A 12,509-nucleotide genomic window follows, 5' to 3' on the forward strand; every position below is an offset into this window, starting at 1 on the left:
TCGTGGGATATAGGCACGTGGCAGCCCGGAAATGCACCGCTTGGGCCTTGGGGAACGTAATTATTAATTGCCATCTCAGCTCAGGAGGCTGCCCTTTATCTGCTATTCCCATATTCTCTCTCTCTCTCTCTCTCTCTCTCTCTCTCTCTCTTTTAAAGTGATCTCTATGCCCAATGTGGGGCTCAAACTCACCACTCTGAGATCAAGACTTGCTTGCATGCTCTATCAACTAAGCCAGCCAGGTGCCCCTGTTCCCATATTATTTTTTTTTTAATTTTTATTTATTTATGATAGTCACAGAGAGAGAGAGAGAGAGAGAGAGAGAGAGAGGCAGAGACACAGGCAGAGGGAGAAGCAGGCTCCATGCACCGGGAGCCCGATGTAGGATTCAATCCTGGGTCTCCAGGATCGCGCCCTGGGCCAAAGGCAGGCGCCAAACCGCTGCGCCACCCAGGGATCCCTGTTCCCATATTCTTTACAGTTCTCCTTACTTCCCACTACCCGGTCTCTCATTACTCCCATCCCCTGTGCTAGGTAGCTCATAGTGACAGATACCTATTCCAGGTAAGAATTGGCCATTCTTGGGATGCCTGGGTGGCTCAGCAGTTGAGCATCTGCCTTCAGCCCAGGGTGTGATCCTGGAGCCCTGGGATCGAGTCCCACGTCGGGCTCCCTGCATGGAGCCTGCTTCTCCTTCTACCTGTGTCTCTGCCTCTATCTCTCTGTGTCTCTCATGAATAAATAAATAAAATCTTAAAAAACAAACAAACAAAGTCTGATCCATAGGCACAGAATCCCACACAACAGCATCCAATCAGGTGACTCACTTCCCAGTTAAAGGTGGGAGAGTGGGTCCCTGACCGTGAAACCATTGATTGTATCTCACACACTGTGCTTCTAGAAGTAGCCAGCCTCACAAAGGACTAGGACAACCAATGCACACATGACGTGCCAGCAATGAAAGGATGGAGTACCATCTTTCAGGATGCATTTCCCCAAAGGCTTTGGGACCATTTTTGGGAACCAATGAGTGTAAGAGGGAGTGGTTCTACTTACCACTTCCCATCCGTTTCTGGATTCTGCAGCACTGGAAGTCATGGTCCCAAAGGAGGCAACCCTCACCAGGGGACACAGTAAGGTCCCACTGTGCTACGAACTGTGGTCAATCCCAGGGCACATTGGCCTGCTATATTCAGGCACTAGCTGGTGAAAAAAAAGGAGTTGCCCTCACCAGCAGGAGGAGCAGAGCCACTTTTGTACAGTGAGGACAAGGAGTGCACATGTGGAACCCAGAGAACCTTCCAGGTGTCTCCTGGGACCCCTCTGCCCCCCACTGTGAAGGCTCACATGCAACAAATCTGGCCTAAGAAGAGATCTCTTTGCTGCAAGCTGAGATGCTTCCTGCCTACTCCTGTCCTTTTCTCTCTTTTACAAGCATCAGCCTGGCTCCACAGTCCGAAGGCTGCTGCTGACTTCCTGGGCTCCCTGCCCTCCACCTTCTGCAGGCACATTCCCCAAGTCTCATGCACACCTCATGCCATCTTGCCACCTGCTTCCCAGAGGACCTCAACTAGCACAGGCCATGAATGAAAAGAGCAGTGAGTGCGGGGGAGAGATAACATCCACAAAGGTCGTCTTCTCAACAAACTCTTTTAACACGATTGATGATTAGAATTGTTTTTTTTTTCCTCTAGATGATTTTTCTTTTAGTTCTGCGCCTTTTGCACCATGATCTAAAGGGGTGCACCCCTTTACGGCACCTAGAAGATTTGGGAGGTTTAAATTTGTGTGTGGCTTGACTCATGTTTCTCTCTCTTGCTCTTGTAAGCTCCGTGGGGGCAAGGTCCGTGGTTTTTTTTTTTTTTCTTCTTCCCAGTACCGCACACCCAATTCCTACCATAATGCTGACCACACAGGGCCTCAAAATTATCAAGTGATTAAGTTTATTCAGAAATATTTAGTCCACAGAAAAATTTAGTACATGTAGTAGCAAAAGAACATTCCCTACAGGACACTATCATGAAATGTGTAGAAGTCCTGGGGAGTAGACTTATGATTCTAGAATACAGATGATGATCAGCTGTCCAATAATTGGTCTAACGCGAAGATCTAATAAGATGCAGCTAAGTCTCATGCTACGAGGGGTGGCCTCCATGCCTTCGGTAGAAATAAACAAGTGACAACACTGGAGATTTATAGGGCTGCTGCAGTCATCAGCGTGAGGTAATCTGAAAAGCAAGCCCTGCCCTGTCTCTTCCATCTTCCACACCAACGTGCTTTGGGGCTCATCTGCTCTCTAACATGGCTTGTGATTCTTAACAACTATGGTAATATCATGTCCAGAGGCCATTGTAACGTGTTGTCTAGAAGGAAAAGATTTCGGATCTTCCTCCACTAATAGCATGGACACCAAATGTACAGCTGAGTGTGTACTGTGACGCTGCACTTGGGCAAATCCAAGAGCGAGCGTCTCTTTAATGCTGCTCCGTAGGCATCTCCTTTGCCTAGGTCCTGGGCCTAGGTGGGAGCCTGGTAAAATGGCTGATTTGTGGGTCCCTTCCCAGAGAATAGGGAATTAGATACAGCTGTTGTCAACTTAATGATGGTTTGCTTCATGATATTTCAACTTTGCTGTGGTGTGAAAGTGGTAGGTTTTCAGTAGAAACTGTATTTCAAATTTTGAATTTATCCCAGGCTGGTGATATGCAGGACACAGTCTCTCTCTCCTGATGTTGGGCAGTGGTAGACAGCCGTAGCTCCCAGTCAGCCACACAATCAAGGGGGAAAATAACCAAGACACTGACAACCCCTCTGCACCCATACGCCATTCTGGTTTTCACTTTCAGCACAGTACTCAATAAATTACATGTGACAGTCAACACTTGAATACCACATAGTCTGTGTGAGATGATCTTGCCCGAGTGTTCTGGGCATGTTTAAGGGAGACTAGGCTAAGCCACTAATGTTCACTAAGTTGGGTATATTAATGCATTTTTGACTTGACAATATTATCAACTAACAATGGGTTTATCAGGAGATAACCTTTATAAGTCAAGGGAGATCTTTACGTTGCACTGAGAATTATTGATAAAGAAAAGAAAATATCTACTCGACATCAAGAGGGAATAAGTCAATTGAAAGAGGTTTAATAAAAAGACGAATGTACATAGTTTATAAATGGCATTTCAGAAGTCAGGATCATTGCCCAAAAAAATCAGCTGAAAGCAGAATACTGAAGCCTAATACATGAAGCATGACGTTTAACAATTGTTTTGCATACAAAAAAGAAACATGAAGAAAAGGGAATACTTTTGGTAAATTGAACACCAATAAAAAATAAATTTATTTTAAAAAAAAGAAAAGGGAATACTTTATATTGGAACTTAAGACACAAATCAAGTACTACCAAGAAATACTACATACAACTTTATTTTTCTTTTGGGATCCCTGGGTGGCGCAGCGGTTTGGCGCCTGCCTTTGGCCCAGGGCGCAATCCTGGGGACCCAGGATCGAATCCCACATCGGGCTCCCGGTGCATGGAGCCTGCTTCTCCCTCTGCCTGTGTCTCTGCCTCTCTCTCTTTCTCTCTCTGTGACTATCATAAATAAATAAAAATTTAAAAAAAAGAACAACTTTATTTTTCTTTTGAATTAAGAGGCTTCATACAAAGTTGATTTCATGAACAAAACAAATCACACATTGATAATTACCATAAAGTTTTATGGATCCAAAAGCATGATATCTACTATGAAAAATGAGTCACTGTATATCTTTAGTTTGAAGAATCATCATGATGCCACAATTTAGATTTACTTCCCACTTCTACAATTAAATACTAAAACCTTTTGGGAGATCATGATACCTCTATTATCAATTTGAAATTGTTTCATTTTTCAAATATCTTTCTTAGAAATAAAAGGCACAATCACAATGTATGCTAAGCACCATTCCTAAAAAAGAAATCTTTAATCACATGGTGTTGGTTGGGGCTTAAAAATGCACTTATTTTTGGAATAGTTTTTGCATAAGCACAATTTGATAACATTAAAAAGGCAGACAGTGATTGCTGCATACAAATTATTAGCTCCTGTAAAGTACTAAGGTGCATTCTTGATATGTTAAGGCATTTGGAGACAAGAGATACCTCTATAGTTCACTTAGCTTAGAGCTTGCTTTTATTCTTGAAAGTATTCTTCAAATGTTTGACAAAGGAAATGTCCCCTGCTCCATCAGGCCAGTTGTCATGATCTGTTAAGGAAGTGGAAAACTTCATGTCAAGCGCAAACCTATAACCCTCCTTAGTCCCCTTAGTTTCCAACAAACCCCCTTATTTTCCCTGGCTTACCCCTTTTCTCAGCAAGAAAAAATAAATCATTAGGACAACTGGCAAAGGTCTTGAGAAAATCCCGGTTTTGAATCCCAGCCCTGCCATGCACTGGCTTTTTCAAATTTGGAGACGTTCTTCTTCCTGAGCCTGTTTCCTCATCGATTGCAGACACTTGTCTTCTAAAGTTGTGAAGATTAAACGTGACAGCCTATGTAGAACACTTGGCTGTAGTCAGCCACTCAATACATACCACGTCCTTAGTAACCAGGATGACTTGAAAACCACGTGTGTACACACATAGTTGCCTGCCCAGCATCTAGTCCCTCATCCTCTCTTTCCAAGTAAGCTTCCACTTCTACTTGGGAATCCATGAGGTTCTGGAAAGTGGCCCCACTTAGATCACCAACTGAGCTAAGTCAATCAGGGCACGCCATCCCCCTGGCTGTGGTTACTGGGTGAGGGTGGCCACTCACATAAGCTGGTCCAAAACAAAGTAGGTCTCTAACTCTGCTAGAAATGCTGTAACAAAGTCATTCCCCTCCCCTCTCTCTGTCCAGCTGCCTGTGAACAAAGAAGCATGGGGCTTTCAGGGTGGCAGGCAGCCATCCTGCAACCAGCAGAGTCCGTCTTAAGATAAAGCCAACACTACAGAAAAAAAAAAAAATTGTCCTGATGAGCTCAATGAGCAGATGATTCTGTTTGCTGTTCAGTGCTGTGGGCCAGTAAATGCCCTTCCTGCCAGTGTGAGCTGCAGCTAAAAGCATCGTATCTGATACAGGGCTTTAAATGTGCATTATCTAATTAAATACTCCCAACTGTTTACTCAGAAAATGCTGTAAGTGACCACACTTTGCAGAAAAGAAATCGGAAGCCTACAGAAATTAATTTTCCCAAGATCACACAGCTAGTAAGAGTCAAGTGGGGCTTCCACCCCAGGCCTTGTCACTTCAGAGCTGGCAATCTTAAAGAAAACACAGGACAGAAAGACTCCCTATTTCCACTCGTTGTTTCGGGGAAGTATATTCTTGAAAAATTGCTGTAGGGATCCCTGGGTGGCGCAGCGGTTTAGTGCCTGCCGTCAGCCCAGGGCGTGATCCTGGAGTCCCGGGATTGAGTCCCACATTGGGCTCCTTGCATGGAGCCTGCTTCTCCCTCTGCCTGTGTCTCTGCCTCTCTCTCTGCGTGTCTCTCATGAGTAAATAAATATAAAATCTTAAAAAAAAAAAGAGGTAGAAATAACTTTAAAAAAAAGAAAAATTGCTGCAGCTGATTTTGCCAAAAACTTAAAAAATATTTTTACGCTAATAAATACAGTGTTTTGGACATCTAGGAGGTGCAGTCTGTTAAGCTTCTGGCTCTTGGTTTCAGCTCAGGTCATGATCACAAGGTGGTGAGAGGGAGCCCCCACATCCAGCTCTGAGCTCAGCATGGAGTCTGCTTGAGATTCTCTCTCCTGCCCCTCCTCCTGCGCTCACTCTCTCAACTAAATAAAATCTTAAAAAACAAAAGTGTTGGAATTACAAAAGAAAATTATTTCACCGGAGGCCTGGAGAAGCAGCCACCTGGGGTTACTTTCTAAAAGAAAAGTGACAAATACCCTCCCGCCCTGGCCACTTTAAATACTATCTGAAAACTACTGCATAACAGGTCGGCATTTCTGTTTTTCAAAACATGAGCCTTAAAACCACGATATCTTATGCACATTACCACACTGATGTTATTAGTAAAGAAATATAGATGGGAGGGGGAAATAATAAATAATGTTGAAGTCCCATACTAATCATTTATTAATGCAAAGAAGGTCTGAAGCCTTGAGTAGATTGTTAGTACTCTTCTGTGGAAGAGGAACCTAGGTCCCTGCTATGAAATTAAAATACACATGTGGGGTACCTGGGTGGCACAGTCAGTTCAGTGTCTGACTAGGCCCTTGGTTTCAGTTCAGGTCTGATGTCAGGATAGTGAGATCGAGCCCCTCGTCGGACTCCACACTCAGTACAGAGTCTGCTGGAGACTCTCTCTCCCTCTCCCTCTGCCCCTCTCTCCTGCATGTGCATGTACTCTCTCTCTCACTGAAATAAATAAATCTTAAAAAAAAATACACATGCATTACCTCAGCTACATTTTAATTTGCTAGTAGCCACTTAACACTCTTTAGCAACAGTGAAAATACTTCTGAATTTTATATTTGTATGCAATATCTATATCTGGTCGAACCTTTTTTTTTTAAGCTTTTATTTATTTATTCATTAGAGACACACAGAGAGAGAGGCAGAGACACAGGCAGAGGGAGAAGCAGGCTCCCTGTGGGGAGCCCGATGTGGGACTCGACCCCAGGACCCCGGGATCATGCCCTGAGCCCAAGGCAGGTGCTCAACCACTAAGCCACCCAGGTGTCCCTGGTTGAGCCTTCTAAAACTACTGCTTTTGTATATTAAATATGGTTGAATACAGCAAAATCATATGGTCTCACTCAATATATGTATCCCAAAGATCACGTAAAATAGTACCGTGGACCCCACCCACCTAATAGGTCTGATTCTTCTGCTCAGATATACAAGCCACTTATTAAAGGAAAAAGAAGGAATTAAATCTTAAAAATACGGCAACCTTTTTGCCTTTTCTATCTCCTCCTTATACATATATCATATCGAGTATATTTTTCAAGGTTAAAATTCCACCAACCTATGCACACACAGGCAATTTTTAAAATATATAAAGCGATGTGCTACAATAGAAAATACTTAGATGTTTTCTTTGACTGGGAACATTTCCTTTAAGGATCGTATCAGGAAGATAAACATTTTGTACACTTTTGATGTGCCATGAGAGCCAACCCTAATCCTTTACACGTAACTGCTTAAGAAATTTTGAAAACCTGCACCTGCAAGGGCAGACAGTTAGTGATGGCGCATCTCTTGAGGGCTCACCTGGTACGTTGAATATGTGTGTATACAGAGACTGGCCCCCGTCCACGTTCACCAACTGTCCAGTGATGAAGGAAGCTCCAGGGGACAGCAGGAAGCAGACCACCGAGGAGATCTGGAAACAGAAGCACACATGTGCATACAGAAAAGCAGAGGCTCCCCACCGGGGGCTGCCTCCCTGCCCAAGGAAACACATCTGGAAACACAACTGTAACATGAGTCCTGAAGTCGGTGTGCACCACAACCTGACAGCACACGGACAAATAAATGACTTTTTCTATCTGAGAACCATTAAAAAACGTGACTAGCATGGCAGGAGGTGAAGGAACATTATAATTATAATATATAATATATTATATTAATATATTAATAATAATATATTATTATTATATAGGGTCACATAAGCCACACAATGTGAATAAGCCAGGTGAACACATGGCTTGCTTCTTCCCGACCGCCCAGCTCCTCCCATCTATTGTTGCCCACCATAACCCATTTGTCCACACCATCCTGTGCCTTCTCTGTTCTTGTCCCTGAAATAGTCTGCGTGGTTACTCTGAATTGAGATGTGCTGTAAGCACAAAATACACACTAGGTTTTGAAGACCTGGTATGGAGAGAAGAACGCAAAGTCTACAGAAGAACGTAAAATGATGTTTTAGATATACTGGATTGAGTAAAACCTTATTAATAATAATATATAATTATATTATTATCTATTGTATATTAAATTACTATCACAATCTTCATTTCATTTCTTTTTAGTTTTCTTAATGCGGATACTAGTTACCTTAGAATTACCTATATAACTACTACGGTATTTCTACTGGACAGCAGTAGTGCAGATAATTTTTTAAAAAAGATTTTATGTATTTATTCATGAGAGACACACAGATAGAGGCAGAGACACAGGCAGAGGGAGAAGCAGGCTCCATGCAGAGAGCCCAATGTGGGACTCGATTCCGGGACTCCAGAATCAGGCCCTGAGCCAAAGGTAGATGCTCAACTGCTGGGCCACCCATGCATCCCTAGTGCAGGGAATTAATCATTGAAAACTTCCCACACCCCCGAGAAGGGGCAGATAGTTCTGAGCTATGATCAAAAGTAACCACCAGGACTGATTTGTATTAGCCTGTATAATCAATCAATGACAACTCACCCCAAAAAGCTCCTTTCTGATGCCAGCCAAACAAGAACCCTCTCATCCCCATAACCATGACTTCCAGACCTCTAAAACCACACTTGCCCCCACCAAAAGAGAAAGAGTTCTAGTTTGCTCTGTTCAAGAGACTGTACCTGACCTGCAATAAATGTGGCTTTGTGCTGAATTTTGTTTGAAAGATTGACTGATGGCCTCCTGTATTTAGGATAAAAATAAGTACTTAATACATGTTCATAAAATGAAGGATCTTCATCCATCTCTCCCCTTAAAATGAAGGGATGTTGCATCACCCAGCTCCTGCTACAGCGTTTTGCCCACAGACCAGGCACCATTAAATGATACTAAACTGAACCGAAACCATGTGCTAGGTAAAACATAAATATTCATGATGCCTGATTTACTTTGGGCGCTCAATGCGGAGCTAAACTGAACTAATACAATTTTTATAACTACCAAATTAACTAGGCACTATCGTACTATCTTCAGATAGGTTCTCCTTAACTTTCATTTTAACAAAATCCATTTGATGGATGGATTTGAGGCACCAAGCCATTCACAAGAGTTGTATCAATCAGTAAACATGATTAAAGGCTAGCAGTATCCTTTTTAATATCCTGTGTTATCAAGTGGGAACTACACATTAGCTTTTCTGCTCCATAGCGAAGTCTAACAGTTGAACTAGTCACTCTCTTCATGAAATACCATTTTTAACTTGAAAGAATCACTAACATACTATGGTTATTCACACCGGGATACTTGAACCACCCTTGCAGCCCAGGAATAAATCCCACTTGGTCATGGTGAATAATCCTTTTAATGTACTGTTGGATCCTATTGGCTAGTATCTTGGTGAGAATTTTGACATCCGTGTTCATCAGGGATGTTGGTCCGTAATTCTCTTTGATGGGGTCTTTGGTTTTGGGATCAAGGTATTGCTGGCCACATAGAAAGAATTTGGAAGTTTTCCTTCCATTTCTATTTTTTGAAACAGCTTCAGAAGAATAGGTATTAATTCTCCTTTAAATATTTGGTCAAATTCTCCTTGGAAGCCATCTGGCCCTGGACCCTTGTTGTTGGGAGGTTTTTGATGACTGCTTCAATTTTCTTGCTGGTTATGGGTCTGTTCAGGTTTTCTATTTTTCCCTGTTTCAGTTTTGGTAGTTTATTTTATTATTTTTTATTTTTTTAGTTTTGGTAGTTTATACATCTCTAGGAATGCATCCATTTCTTCCAGATTGCCTGATTTGTTAGCATATCATTGCTCATTATATGTTCTTAAAATTGTATTTTTTCACTGTTGGTCATGATCTGTCCTCTTTTATTCGTGATTTTATTTATTTGAGTTCTTTCTCTTTCCTTTTTGGTAAGTCTGGCCAGGGGTTAATCAATCTTATTAATTCTTTCAAAGAACCATCTCCTAGTTTAATTGATCTGTTCTACTGTTCTTTTGGTTTCCATTTCATTGATTTCTACTCTAATCTTTATCAACTTTCTTCTCCTGCTGGGTTTAGGCTTATAGACATGGAGGCTAAAAAGCATCCTACTGGAAAATGAATGGGCCAAGCAGGAAATTAAAGAAGAATTTTAAAAATTCATGGTAACAAATGGAAATAAAAACACAACTGTTCAAAACCTTTGGGATGCAGCAAAGGCAGTCCTAAGAGGGAAGGATAGAGCAATACAAACCTTTCTCAAGGACAAGAAAGGTCTTAAATACACTTCCTAACCTTATACCTAAAGGAGCTGGAGAAAAACAGCAAATAAAACCTAAACCCAGATAGGCTGGCAGCAGACCTATCCGCAGAGACCTGGTAGGCCAGAAAGGACTGCCATGATATATTCAGGGTGCTAAAGGAGAAAAACATGAAGCCAAGAATAATTTATCCAGCAAGGCTTGTCATTCAAAATAGGAGAGAGAAAGAGTTCCAGGAGAAACAGAAACTAAAGAATTTGTGGTTACTGAACCAGCCCTGCAAGAAATATTAAAGAGGATCCTTTAAACAAAGAGAGAGCCCAAAAGTAATATAGACCAGAAAGGAACAGAGACAATACACAGAAATAGTGACCTTGCAGGTAATACAATGGCACTAAATTCATACACATAAGGCTGCTGCCAGCTTTATGTTTCTACCCTTGTAGGTTATGGACCTCTTGTTGCAAGGGGCTTTCAGGATTTTCTCTTTGTCTCTGAGATTTGCAAGATTCACTACTATAGGTCAAGGTGCTGACCTATATTGATTTTGAGGGAGGTTCTCTGTGCCTCCTGGACGTGAATGCCGGTTTCCTTCCCCAGATTAGGGAAATTCTCAGCTATAATTTGCTCAAATATACCTTCTGCCCCTCTTTTTCTTTCCTCTTCCTCTGAGATCTCAATTATTCTAATATTATTTTGCTTTATGGTATCACTTATCTCTTGAATTCTCCCTTTGTGATCCAGTAGTTGTTTATCTTTTTCTCAGCTACTTTATTCTCTATCATTCGATATCACTAGTTCGTGGTATCTTCTATATCTAATTGTTTCTTCTTATTTATCCTAGCAGTTAGAGCCTCCACTTATTGCATCTCATTAATAGCTTTTTTGATTTTGACTTGATTAGATTTTAATTCTTTTATTTCTCCATAAAGGGATTCTCTAGTGCCTTCTATGCTTTTTTCAAGCACAGATAGTATCTTTTTTTTTTTTTAAGATTTTATTTATTTGTTTATGAGAGACACACAGAGAGAGGCAGAGACATGGGCATAGGGAGAAGCAGGCTCCCCACAGGGAGCCTGATGCAGGACTCAATTCCCAGACCCCGGGATCATGCCCTGAGCCAAAGGCAGATGCTCAACCACTGGGCCATCCAGGAGTCCCCATGTAGTATCTTTATGACGATTATTCTGAACTCTAGCTCTGACATCCTACTTATATCTATATTGATTAGGTCCCTGGCAGTCAGTACTCCCTCTTGTTCTCTTTTTTTAGGTGAGTTTTTCCATTTTGTCATTCTTGCAGAAACGGTTGCTTTTCTATTTGTAGAATTGCAGCAGTTCTCTTTTAGATCTCCAGCTGAGTTCACAGGTGTTCAGGACGATTTGACAGTTATCTAGCTGAATTCCTGGGACCAGACAAAACGAACTCCTCTGCCATCTTGGACTCCTCCCAAATGTGATCTTTTGATATTGTATAATGGATTGTGTATCAACATCTAGAATATTTCCATAACTTGGTGGACCAGTGTTTCCCAAAAAAAAAAAGAGCAATAACTGATGTCACAAAATCATCTGTGGGTGAGAGATCTAATCAAAGTGCAAAGAAAGGGCAGCCCTGGTGGCGCAGCAGTTTGGTGCTGCCTGCAGCCTGGGGTGTGATCCTGGAAGACCTGGGATTGAGTCCCACATCGGGCTCCCTGCATGGAGCCTGCTTCTCCCTCTGCCTGTGTCTCTGCCTCTCTCTGTCTATGAATAAATAAATAAAATCTTTAAAAAAAAGTGCAAAGAAAGCCCAATGGATTTTAATGTAACTGATTACAAAAGGTTCACTGACATGGCTTGGTATCCCCCTACATTGCAACCTTATCTTTAAGAAACAGCCACTTGTCAAACATCAAAGAATATCCACAATCATCTAAAAAGATTGCTAAAACGCTCCTCCCTTTTCCAATTGTACATGTACATGAAGCTGGATTTTCTTCATATGCTTTAAACAGAACATATAGCAATATTTGGAATGCAGACTCAGATGTGCGAGTCCAGTTGTATTCTGTTAAGCCATACATTAAAGTGACTTATAAAAGTGTAAAACAAATGCAAAAAAAATGGCTTTCTTTTGCTTTTCAAAATACAGCCATTTTTGATTAAAAATATTTATTCTTTAAAAAAAATTTAGGGATGCCTGTGTGGCTCAGCAGGTTAGTGTCTGCGTTCAGCCCAGGGTGTGATCCTGGGGTCCTGGGATCAAGTCCTACATTGGGCTCCCTGCATGGAGCCTGCTTCTCCCTCTGCCTGTGTCTCTGCCTCTCTCTGTGTCTCTCATGAATAAATAAATAAAATCTTCAAAAAAATTTTTAAATAAATAAATCTTAAAAAGTAAAAAAAACAGGGGCTGCCTGGGTGGC

General features: G+C 41.7%; 1 protein-coding gene across 1 annotated transcript in view; it reads right to left on the reverse strand.

The window, feature by feature from the left end:
* Positions 1-3,130: 3,130 nt before the first annotated feature.
* The window catches only part of PECR (peroxisomal trans-2-enoyl-CoA reductase), a 28,861-nt gene continuing 19,482 nt past the window's right edge, over positions 3,131-12,509 (reverse strand). Inside the window, exons 7-8 of the mRNA XM_055345348.1 lie at positions 7,255-7,366; positions 3,131-4,248 (exon numbers count right to left, since the gene is read on the reverse strand). Coding sequence (XP_055201323.1) covers positions 4,163-4,248; positions 7,255-7,366 — 198 coding nt within the window. The 3' untranslated portion in view covers positions 3,131-4,162. The remainder of the gene's footprint in view (positions 4,249-7,254; positions 7,367-12,509) is intronic.

This window comes from Nyctereutes procyonoides, unplaced genomic scaffold (assembly GCF_905146905.1).
Source record: "Nyctereutes procyonoides isolate TBG_1078 unplaced genomic scaffold, NYPRO_anot_genome, whole genome shotgun sequence".
Lineage (NCBI taxonomy): Eukaryota > Metazoa > Chordata > Mammalia > Carnivora > Canidae > Nyctereutes > Nyctereutes procyonoides.